Source organism: Heteronotia binoei, chromosome 10 (assembly GCF_032191835.1).
Source record: "Heteronotia binoei isolate CCM8104 ecotype False Entrance Well chromosome 10, APGP_CSIRO_Hbin_v1, whole genome shotgun sequence".
Taxonomy (NCBI): Eukaryota; Metazoa; Chordata; class Lepidosauria; order Squamata; family Gekkonidae; genus Heteronotia; species Heteronotia binoei.
Genome location: NC_083232.1, coordinates 95732474 through 95745298, shown reverse-complemented (window position 1 = coordinate 95745298; position 12825 = coordinate 95732474). Strand labels below are relative to the sequence as shown.

At 45.4% G+C, this 12825-nt stretch overlaps 1 protein-coding gene across 1 annotated transcript in view; it reads right to left on the bottom strand.

Annotated features, from left to right (window-relative positions):
• Nucleotides 1-12825, bottom strand: part of LOC132577949 (uncharacterized) — a 39943-nt gene that overhangs the window by 18477 nt on the left and 8641 nt on the right. Inside the window, exons 3-4 of the mRNA XM_060247739.1 lie at nucleotides 12416-12541; nucleotides 8478-8621 (exon numbers count right to left, since the gene is read on the bottom strand). Coding sequence (XP_060103722.1) covers nucleotides 8478-8621; nucleotides 12416-12541 — 270 coding nt within the window. The remainder of the gene's footprint in view (nucleotides 1-8477; nucleotides 8622-12415; nucleotides 12542-12825) is intronic.

Sequence of the window (12825 nt, the reverse complement as noted above, 5' to 3'; positions counted from 1 at the left end):
TGACATCATTTCCCCCCAATGCCACTGCCGGAAGCAGGAAGTAACATCACTTCCTGTGACATAATTTCCCCCGCGCCACCTGCCGGAAGCAGGAAGTGGCATCACTTCCTGTGACATCATTTCCCCCAAATGACATCATTTCCCCCATGGCACTGCCGAAAACAGGAAGTGATGTCACTTCCGGTGATGTCATGCCACCGCCAGAAACAGGAAGTGACATCACTTCATGTGACATCATTCCCCCCCGCGCCATTTCCCCCAAATAATATCATTTCCCCCCAATGCCACTGCCGGAAACAGGAAGTGACATCACTTCCTGACGTCACTTCCGGTGACGTCATGCCACCGCCGGAAACAGGAAGTGACATCACTTCCTGTGACATCATTTCCCCCGCGCCACCTGCCAGAAGCAGGAAGTGACATCACTTCCTGTGACATCATTTCCCCCCACACCACCTGCCGGAAGCAGGAAGTGACATCACTTCCTGTGACATCATTTCCCCCAAATGACATCATTTTCCCCCAATGCCACTGCCGGAAACAGGAATTGACGTCACTTCCTGTGACATCATCCCCCTCCCCCGCGCTACCTTCCGGAAGCAGGAAGTGACATCACTTCCTGTGACATCATTTCCCCCAAATGACACCATTTCCCCCAATGCCACTGCCGGAAACAGGAAGTGACGTCACTTCCGGTGACGGCATGCCACCGCCGGAAACAGGAAGTGACATCACTTCTTGTGACATCATTCCCCCACCCCGCGCCACCTGCCGGAAGCAGGAAGTGACATCACTTCCTGTGACATCATTTCCCCCCGCACCACTTGTCGGAAACAGGAAGTGACATCATTTCCTGTGACATCATTTCCCCCAAATGACATCATTTCCCCCCAATGCCACTGCCGGAAACAGGAATTGACGTCACTTCCTGTGACATCATTTCCCCCCCTCCCCGCGGCACCTGCCGGAAGCAGAAAGTGACATCACTTCCTGTGACATCATCCCCCCCCCCACGCCACCTGCCGGAAGCAGGAAGTGGCATCACTTCCTGTGACATCATTTCCCGAAATGACATTATTTCCCCCAATGCCTCTGCCGAAAACAGGAAGTGATGTCACTTCCGGTGAAATCATGCCACCGCCGGAAACAGGAAGTGACATCACTTCGTGTGACATCATTTCCCTCAAATGACATCATTTCCCCGCCCCATGCCACTGCCGGAAGCAGGAAGTGACCACTTCCTGTGACATCATTTTCCCCACGCCACCTGCCGGAAGCAGGAAGTGATCAATTCCTGTGACATCATTTCCCCCAAATGACATCATTTCCCCCCAATGCCACTGCCAGAAGCAGGAAGACATCACTTCCTGTGACATCATTTCCCCCCGTGTCACCTGCCGGAAGCAGGAAGTGACATCACTTCCTGTGACATCATTTCCCCCAAATGACATCATTTCCCCCCAATGCCACCACCGGAAACAGGAAGTGACATCACTTCCTGTGACATCACTTCCCTCAAATGACATCATTCCCCAATGCCAGTGCCGGAAGCAGGAAGTGACATCACTTCCTGTGACATCATTCCCCTCCCCCACGCCACCTGCCGGAAGCAGGAAGTGACAACACTTCCTGTGACATCATTTCCCCCCCCCCCACGCCACCTGCCGGAAGCAGGAAGTGACATCACTTCCTGTGACATCATTTCCCTCAAATGACATCATTTCCCCCCCCCAATACCACTGCCAGAAACAGGAATTGACGTCACTTCCTGTGACATCTTCCCCCCCTCCGCGCCACCTGCCGGAAGCAGGAAGTGACATCACTTCCTGTGACATCATTTCCCCCCCCCCACGCCACCTGCCGGAAGCAGGAAGTGACATCACTTCCTTTGACATCATTTCCCCCGCGCCACCTGCCGGAAAGAGGAAGTGACATCACTTCCTGTGACATCATTTCCCCCAAATGACATCATTTCCCCCAAATGCCACTGCCGGAAGCAGGAAGTGACATCACTTCCTGTGACATCATTTCCCCCAAATGACATCATTTTCCCCCAATGCCACTGCCGGAAACAGGGTCACTTCCAGTGACGTCATGCCACTGCCGGAAACAGGAAGTGACATTACTTCGTGTGACATCATTCCCCCCGCGCCACATGCCGAAAGCAGGAAGTGACATCACTTCCTGTGACATCATTTCCTCCACCCCACCTGCCGGAAGCAGGAAGTGACATCACTTCCTGTGACATCATTTCCCCCAAATGACATCATTTCCCCCAATGCCACTGTCGAAAACAGGAAGTGATGTCACTTCCAGTGACGTCATGCCACTGCTGGAAACAGGAAATGACATCACTTCGTGTGACATCATACCCCCCGCGCCACCTGCCGGAAGCAGGAAGTGACATCACTTCCTGTGACATCATTTCCCCCAAATGATATCATTTCCCCCAATGCCACTGCCGGAAACAGGAAGTGACATCACTTCGTGTGACATCATCCCCCCCACCCGCGCGCCACCTGCCGGAAGTGACATCACTTCATGTGACATCATTTCCTCCGCGCCACCTGCCAGAAGCAGGAAGTGACATCACTTCCTGTGACATCATTCCCCCCACCTGCTGGAAGCAGGAAGTGACATCACTTCCTGTGACATCATTTCCCCAAAATGACATCATTTCCCCCAAATGCCACTGCCGGAAACAGGAAGTGACTTCACAGCACTTCCTGTGACGTCCCCAAAATTTCCCCCAAATATCACTGCCGGAAACACCAAGATTATTTATAGAGAGGAAAACGGGGAAATAAAGTTAAATAAAACTCTTTTTTTACTTTTTTCAAAGTGAGAAGACTAGAGAGAATGGGTTCCACGCTGAGAAGCCAGTCAGATTCCAGTGAGACTGTGCTGCATAATGCAGCCTATTTATTTTGTCCTGTTTGCTCTGTTGGCTCTATCTGCGCTACCTTCATCACTTTCGGGGTGTGGATCCCCCAGTGGGGTGGTCTCCCGACTCCCTCCGCCGGCTGTTTCTGATAGTATCTCTTCAATTTCCCCTACAATAACGATGACTCAGGGTGATTCCGCACTCACGTTGGTCTGGGGCGGGCTTCCGTTTTGGGACAGAGCAAGCTGGCAATTTCGCACCAGTTGCTCTGCGCTGCCATTTTGCGCGGGGCAAACCTGCGATTTGCCCTGCCGCAGTGTAAACCTGAAAAAACAGGTTTACACTGTGGCAGGGCAAATCGCGGGTTTGCCCCGCCCAAAATGCTGGCACAGAGCAACTGGTGCGAAATTGCCAGCTTGCTCCGCCCCAAAACGGAAGCCCGCCCCAGACCAACGTGAGTGTGGAATCACCCTCAGTGTCAGTTAAAGGCCAACCAGAAGAGTGTGGTCTTACAGGCCTTGCAGAACTGGGCGAGGTATGTTGTTGTTGTTCAGTTGCACAGTCGATTCCTACTCTTTGCGACCCCATAGACAAAGTCACGCCAGGCCCTCCTGTCTTCTACCATCCTCTAAAGTCTGCTCAAATTCATGTTAGTTACATCAGTAACGCTGTCTATATTTGATTACTGAATAGAATACAAACCGAGAGAGGTCACTATAATGGATAGCACAACAAAAAATGCAAACTAGTGACCAATTTACTAAGAAATAGATAGAAACCAGTCCAAATGTCCAAAACAGGTACATTCAAGTCCCAAAGTAGTGTGGTGACAAGCCAATCAATTAAGTACTTGTTTTTTTCCAGTCTTCCTCAGATCTGGGACCAATATTGATTCAATTATATAGATTCTTTACGTAATTTTTAAAAAGAAGCCTCATACTGAGCTGTAGCCGATGTGAAATCGCTGTTGGAGATGCTCTGTGTTTCCTTTTTTAAAAATTATGTAAGAATCTATATACGTAATTGAATCATTATTGGTCCCAGGTCTGATGAAGACTGGAAAGAAACAAGTACTTAATCGACTGGCTTGTCACCACACTACTTGGGGACTTGAATGTTTTGGACATTTGGACTGGTTTCTATATATTTCTTAGTAAATTGGTCACTAGTTTGCATTTTTTGTTATATTTTATTACTGGCAATTATATTCTAGACATACAAAGCACATCATCTCCCAACGGAATGTATGCTTCAAAACTTCTATTACTATCTGGAATACCATAAACACACACACACACACACACACACACACAGAGGGGGCAGGTTTAAAACATAATTGCAGCCTGGCTCTAAAAAACAAGGATCACCCAAAGAGCAATTAAGACAACAGTTTTGCCAGTGGACATCCAGTTTTGCCAGCATTGCAACCTAATTTTATTGACCATTCTCACCATATTCCCCCCCCCCCTTTGAATGTGCAGCAGGAGCAAGGGGGGGTCAGGACATTCATTGCTCAGTTGTGTATAACCTAAAGCACAGTTTCCTGGATCTGGAAATTACTGACAACTTAAGTCCTGTTTAGTATCCTATGCTGGTGGGTACTTCCTGTAAAATACCTGAGCTAGCTAATGCTGTTCTTACTTTTTGAAACCGAAATAATTTCAGTGGGCTTAGGCACACCTGACTTGCACAGCATTAGGTTGCTGTTAGTTGCATTAACCCCAGTAGGTGCAATACAGGAGTAAACATACTTAATATTGGACTTTCAAGATCTTAACTCTATCCAGGACTGTAGCTAAATCCTAAATTAAAGATTTATTTGAAAATTCCAGAGCCACCTTTCTGCTGTTTCGTATTCAAGGTAGTGCATGATATAAATTAAAACCTCAAGAAGGCAGTTCATTTATTTTATTTTAGAAAGGAAACTTAGATGCCCCCCAAACGCAGAAATTTCAAATATACATGCAAGCAGCAATTTAGAAGTTCCCAAATTATACAATCAGAACATTTTAAAAAAGTATTTGTTGTGTGTGTATTTATAGTGTGTTTGCGCCTGGAAGTCATGTTGATGTCTGGTGGCCGACCCCCACTGGGGCCCTGGAGACTATTCAGAGAAGTGGCTGACTAGGGTATTTCGAGGAAATCTCTCATCCAAGTAATAACCACAGTTGACCCTGCTTAAGCTTCCAAGCTCTGAAGAGATCAGGCCTGCCTGGGCTATCCAGGTCTGGGCTCAATCAGAATACCGGTATCTTAAATCACAAAACTGTATGTCAGGATAAGTGTGTATGTGTGTACACACACATACACACGTATATACAGACATACCTACATATATATGTGAATGTGTATGTATATATAGGCTTTTTTATTTAAAAAAAGCCCAGCAGGAATTCATTTGCATATCAGTCCACACCCCCTGACACCAAGCTAGCCAGAACTGTGTTCCTGTGCATTCCTGCTCAAAAAGCCCTCTGTGTGTGTGTGTGTGTGTAAAGGGCAGCCCTGTGTCCTGCCAGGATCCTACAGAAAAATCACTCCACAAGCTTCAGAGCCACCAATGCAAAGGACATGCCCCTTGTGCTACTATTATTATAATATACTCCCTATGCAGAGTTTTTTTTTTTCAAATTCAAATTTTATTATAGACTCATTACAATTACTACCTGTTCCAACAGGTAGGTGTACCATAATAACAAATCAAAAACAACACAATTTAAAGATATTTCAAGTGTTACCATTCCACACCACTTTATATATATTTAAAAACTTAATGCCACACGCATTCAATATAGCTTCTTATCTTCCTTCTCTTGATTATTCCTTCTACTCTCAAAAAAAAATCCATAAAGAATAAATTCTAACAATATATCTCAGTCCCTGGAGACCTTAAAGTTTAAGGTCAAAAAGAAAAAGAAAAGAAAAACTCTTTCTTCTTCTTCTTCACCTGGGCTGAATTAAACAAGGAGGGAATTTCTCTTTCAGAACTAAGAGTTGGGTGGGGACAGCTGGTGAGAGCACCTGGGTAATTTCCCTATGCAGAGTTAATCCAGCGTATTGATATTAATTAGGCCATCCTAACTTTGAATAAAAAGAGCCCCGTGGCGCAGAGTGTTAAATCTGCAGTACTAAGCTCTGCTCATGACTTGAGTCTGATCCCCGGTGGAAGCCGGGTTTTCAGGTAGCTGGCTCGAGGTTGACTCAGCCTTCCATCCTTCCGAGATCGGTAAAATGAGTACCCAGCTTGCTGGGGTGAAAGCGTAGATGACTGGGGAAGGCAATGGCAAACCAACCCGTAAAAAGTCTGCCGTGAAAGCGTTGTGAAAGCAACGTCACCCCAGAGTCAGAAACGACTGGTGCTTGCACAGGGGACCTTTCCTTCCTTTCCAACTTTGAATAAGACGGCACTGTGAGCTTTCCAAATGAGTACTGATCTCAGCAAAAGGAGAAGACATGTAAGAAAGACTTTCTTGCAGCTATGTTGCCCTAACTGCTCAAACAGATGCAGCCAGCTTTTTCACCCAGCTCGCCTCCCAGTTGCAGCTCCTGCTGCACATGGCTTTTGCACATGAAGGCCCTGCGGTTCTCAGCATAAAGAGCACCTTTCTTTACTTTTCCCCGCTTAGTGCAGAGGTGGCAACCTGTGGCATGGGTGCCAGAAGTGACACAGGCAGCAGGAGTTTCTGCCATAGCTGGACTGGGTTCCTGGTCCCCACCCAGAACATGGAGTCAGACCTAGACTCCTGCCTTCTCCTACCCTGTTCTTCTTTGCTCTGTAGAGAAGTGAAACACCAGGGGAGGGTGACCTATCCACAATAGTGCATGCTACAGAGGCGTTACTTCTAATGGCATGTATTTTGTAGGACCCACTACAGTTCCACACTTGTCACTAAGCCTGGAATAGAAATACAGAGAGCCAGAAGTTAACTGGAAGCTAGAATAATGGAACGGATGGCCCTTGAAATGAATAATGTCCCATTTGCTATCCAGTGATTTTCAGCAACATAAAGTTGTCTCCCCGAAGGGAGATCTGTGGGGTTGCCTCTAGAAGCAGACAAGCATTCCAAGTATTTCTTGATAATTCCTCAGTCTGGTGGTGTTGAGTGGCTTTTAGAATTAGTGTAGCTAATTATGTGCAATTCCTGGGGAAATTCAGCTTGAAATGAGTAAGTTCTGCTTTAACCCTGTGAGTTTTTAAAATAATTATTAAAACAGCACTTCAACAACATCTAGGGTTCCTGACTCCAATTTTTAAAACAAAATTATTCACTGGATTTGCATTCAAAACTACTAAAATAACTGCAGAAACATAATATTACAATCCTGTTTTTAAACATACGAGATTTTTAAAAGTACAAAAGTTAAATAAGGACTTAAAGCAGGGGTGTCAACATGCACCCTGGGAGCCGAATCCGGCCCCCAGAGGGCTCCTATCAGGCCCCCACGCAATTGGCTGTCATTTGCTTTCTTCTGCCTTTCTCTTGCTTCCTTTTGTATCAAAGCTTGCTTTGCCAGGTTTGCTCAATCACACAGCTACAGAGCAAAGCCTCTATTTTCTCTATTGGCTGAGGCTCTTCCCCTGGGGAGGAAGGAGGGGAGGGATAGCTTGCTTCAAATTAAGCTCTGGCTCTTCCCTTCCTTCCCGAGGGGACCAAGGGGGGGAGGAGCCTCAGGCAATAGAAGGAAGAGACTGACCCCTACTTACATTTTTAATGGCTCAGTAATTCTACTGTGCAACTGAGAGAGACCGGATTGCATGGGAGAAATACAAAGAAAGCACTTTTAAGACCAACAAGTGCTAATGTTTTAAGCATGTTTTATTTTACCTTTTTAAAAAAATCTTTGTGTTTGTCTGTGCCTTTATAAAGTTTATATCTCTGCTTTCTGGTATTACATTTTATTAAACACATGACCCAGCCCGACAAGGTCTCATTTATGTCAGATCTGGCCCTTGTAACAAATGAGTTTGACACATTTGCACATTAGGCCACACCCCCTGACATCACTGGAAGTGACGCCACACGTTCAGTATGTTACTTTCTGCATACCAACCCAGAAAAGTATAGCGCCATCAGCTGCATTTCATGGATATGTGTTCTCACACAGCCCAATGAAAGACCTTGTTTTGCCCACCCCCAACACAGCTGGAGAGAGCCACATGTGGCAGTGGGAAGAGGCAAGCCCAGCTTCTCCCAGGAGGGGGTCCTCATTGGCGGCTCCATGTCTCTCTCTCTCCTTGCAAGCCCATTGGAGGCTAGAGGTGGCAGAGAGGATGGAGCACAAGGTCTGGGAGCATGTGGCTGCCTAGTGCCTTCCCTCTTCAGAAGACCTTTCTTTTGAGCCAGAGACCTGGCCAAGCAGCTGGAACTGTGTTGCTGTGCTTTCCTGCTAAAAAAAAAAAAAAGCCCTAGCCATAGCTATACATTATTTCCACTTGTGGAAGAGGGGGAGGGCAATTTTTGCCTACTGCCCCTCTCCATGAAGTCCCTCCTTGCCATTTGGGGGATCATACAGAGCTGCATATCGAAAGGAGAGGTACACAAGATCTAGAGCAGTATAAATTCAGAAACAGAATTACTAATATCTTACTTACCATAAACCATGAAATTAGTTTCTGTAGTCATTGGCTTATCTTCGTCTGCATAGTTTATTTTGCAAGCATAAGGTCCAGCATCAGTGCCCTGAACGCTGCGAATCTCCAAACTACCATCATCAGTTAAAAAAAATCTTCGTGTCTCTACAAATAAACACATATAGCCAAAGTGATTAATACCGTGTCATTAAGTACTAATGTAAAGGAACCGATCACAGGCTGGGTACGGATGGGCAGCTTCATGCGCACCGGAGGCCCCCCAAATGGAGCAGCCAAATCCTGGTCAGACCCTCCCATGCAAAGTACCCGTCTATGGCACAAGGGGCACTTTGGTGCATTCACACAGTTGTTGCGCGTTATCCCCTTAGAACATTTTGGGTTTCTTTTTTCCCCTACATTTCTAGTGGCCATGTGCTTATGCACACATATGTTTGGGCAGGAGTTTTTTGTTGTTTTTTTAAGAATACTGGTAAGCACCTAGAGCAGATTGGTGGATTCATACCGCCAAACCACCTGTGAGGTGTGTTTTCATGGCTTCTAGATCAGCATCTGCCTTTCTAATATCCCAACTTCTTCCGCCTTCAGATATGTCATGAGTTAAAGGATTTTTTCATTCATTATGAGGCACACCCCTGACTTCTCAGTGCTACCAACCCATCCGATGCCACATGCCACCTTTGCATGGATATGCAGCAACTAGGAACCTATTAAAGCAGCAGTTCTATGAACACTGATTTAAGTCTCAGAGACTGAAACTGAAATATCTAAAAGAGACTGGAGATATACTGTGAATAACAGCTCAAAGAGGCTATACAGCCAGAGGTTATGAAGTCCATCCCAGATGGCCAAAGGACTTTCATAAAACTGCACGTTACAAACTTTTCATGCCCTAAGGGCCAGATCTTCATTGCCCTTTTTTGTGATTCAACGAGATCTACAGAAACTCCAATTGGCAGAGGACTTTATTACCTTTTATGGCTATCCAGACCAAATGGCCAAGCCACACTGGTTTCCCATGTGATCAGTCTGCATACTTAAATCAACAAACTGCTTGTATTTCAGCCCACAATACCTGATCCCCTCGTCTGATGAAGTGTGCTTAGAGAGCACACGAACGCTTACGGTCTGAATAAAACTTGGTTGGTCTTAAAGGCGCTACTTGACTCCTGCTTTGTTCAGCATTATTCAGAGTTAACTTCCATAACCTTTCCGAAGATATTTACCTCATTCATGACAGTTTCCATTCCCCTCATGCATATTCAACATGGCTGCAAATATATCAATGCCAGCAGTTCTTCCATGCCCTGTAGTTTCTAATGACTGGGCTAATTAAAACCTTTGCAACCCTGTGAGGATCCCACCAGTAGACCCAGGAACCATAAACTAAGGTAACTACCGTCCATATGAACAAAGCAGGAGTCAACTTGCACCTTTAAGACCAACAAGGGAGGTGGAGGGACGGTGGCTCAGTGGTTGAGCATCTGCTCGGGAAGCAGAAGGTCCCAGGTTCAATCCCTGGCATCTCCAAAAAAGGGTCCAGGCAAATAGGTGTGAAAAACCTCAGCATGAGACCCTGGAGAGCCGCTGCCAGTCTGAGTAGACAAGACTGACTTTGATGGACCGAGGGTCTGATTCAGTATAAGGCAGCTTCAAATGTCCAACAAAGTTTTATTCAGAATGCAGGGTATTGGGTCCAATACAAATCCACCACTTGCTCCCAAAATCTTGGGAGCCTTGGGAGAGCCAACAGTCTAAGAAGGTTAAGCCATCCTAACTCACATGCGGCTGCTCAGAACCTTCTCAGATATGGGAGGAAACGCTAGACTTTTGCATCTTAACTGGCAAATTCAGTTTCAGTCATTGGCACTCCTTAGCTAAGGATCATAGTGGCAGGAACCACACAAATTTGTAAACGCTTAATTCCAAGTTACTAAACTGAGTAACAATTTCTTAATCCTTATAGGTGCTTTCCAATATATTCCAAAGAACTTCTGAGGAACAGAATAGAAGCTGCCCAGTGACATCAGCATCATTCATATGACGACATAATCCTTTAGATGCTGCGATGTTTAAGTTATCCACAATTTTTCAGTGAGCTGGTGTTCAACTAATGTCAAAGCCAAAATGAAGGCTTCTGCTAAACCTCCTAATTCCTACCTTCCTATAATAGTTTGCACTCAGATGTTGGCAAACTTCAAATTCTTTCTTTGGTGGTTCAGAATGGTAGAAACTAATAACACAGAGATTTGTATCCTTACTTAAATAACCATAAACAGTCCAAAATGCTAAAAAGAGACACACACATTTGCATCCAACTTCATAAATGGAATAAGTATCCACTCCTTTCCATCCAAACCCCAAACAATTCATTCCACTTTAGCTGGGTTGAATTCTTTAAACAAGGTTTGTAAGTCACCAAGAGGCCCCTCTGGTAGCTGAACCCTTGGGGGAGGTCATCTTCCCTAAAAAGGGCACTGATCCCTAAAAGCACACCAAGAGGGATCTTCAAACTTCCCCACCCATTCCAAAAGGGATCTAGTGTCACCACTCACCTTTGCAACCTGTCTCCTGTTCTGGAAGCCTATTAAAAGAACCTCAGCTTGTACATCCCATAGTCTGGTCATGACCGGCAGGACTTCTGCTATAGGGATCAAGGCATCGTCACGGTGTTCCCAGACACAGCAGAAAACCAGAGAGGGGTCCCATCTGGATCCACACTTTTGTTAACCAACTCTAGGTTTGTTTACTCTAGTGAGCCAAGTCCAATAAACCATAACAAGCAAAGCCTCAAACACAACAGGAGCAAACTTCATTCAAATAAAATAGGGACAAACTTTATTGGAACAAAGGGAACTCTAGCACGAAAAGCCTGCAGTTCAGAGTTCTGTCACAATAACAGTTGCTTATATACGCTCCCAAACATTCCAGAATGCCCCTCCCTCATGTGTATTATTACACAGCTTTAATTGCCATTCAGAACTTTCAACTGGCTGCTGTTTGTTCCACACAGCATAATCAAAATAAAGCAACAAAAGTATGCCCCATGCACCATAAAGTCACCTCTACCCAGTACACACACTCTGCTCTTTTAAAAAAATGTTTATTTACAGTATTTGCTGGTGTATAAGACTACTTTTTTGCCCTGAAAAACATGCCTCCAAGTGGGGGGGTCGTCTTATACGCCAGGTGCACTTCAGTTGGGATAGACATAGCTGCCCAGAGTGGCCTTCCGATGCTCACCCGGTGCCCACAGTGGCCTCCTGATGCCCGCCCACCTCATTCTACATACCGTCCAGTATCGCGCGGTATCCAGCGCGGCCGCAGCGGGTCATCAGCGTGGCTGCGGCGAGCATCAGCAGCGAGACAGGGGTGCCAGCCTTTTCAGCGTGACCGGCCCGTTCTGCTCGGCGTGAAGCAGCAGCGCTCCGGCCCGCCCCTTGTCTACGCAGAGCTCGCACATGCGCACTTGCACACTAGTGCCGGTCACAGGGAGATGCAGGGGCGGGCCAGATGTTCTTTTACCTTTTATTTGGTTTGTGGAAGGTGTGTGGAAGAGGGGGTAGTCTTATACGGCGAGTATATAACAAACTCTATATTTTGAGGGGAAATGTTGGGGGGGTTGTCTTATACGCCCAGTCGTCTTATATGCCGGCAAATACGGTATTTACAAAATTTGTATCCTTTTTGCCCTTACAAGGGGCCACCAAGGCAGCTAACAATTTAAAATATACAAGTTAAAATCACACAGTCATGCTACATAGGAGCACATGGAGAAGTATACCAATAGTTCCTTTATGTGGCCTCTGTTCAGTTATTTAAGCCCTTTCAAGTTGCAGAGAAAGATATTCATCAAACAATTAAAAATGCTTGATTTAACTACAACTAATACCACGCTTTATCCTGTGATTGTAATAAACTACAATTAAAACAATATTTACCTTCAGTTATTGGTCCTAAGGGACCAGTCCATTGACACTTGGGATCAGTAATTCTCCTCATTAACAGTGTTTCACTCAAACAGTTTAGAATTATACTTTTTGAATTAATAAAAACATATGCTGGAACTGAAGCAGAAATATGTCATAATTATATACAGAAAATGGGAGAGAAAAAGAAATCCAAAAGTATTTTCACAAGTGGAAACCCACTAAAATGAATTAAAATTATGGAGGAGAATATTCTCATTTTTTAACCTTCATTTATTCTCAGTAGTACATTGCTACATTTTGGTCCAATGGCGACCCAAAGTGGCTTACATCATTCCTCTCTCCTCCATTTTATTCTCACAATAACCCTGTTCGACAAGTTAGCCTGTGAGTATGTAACTGGCCCAAGGTCACCAACAAGC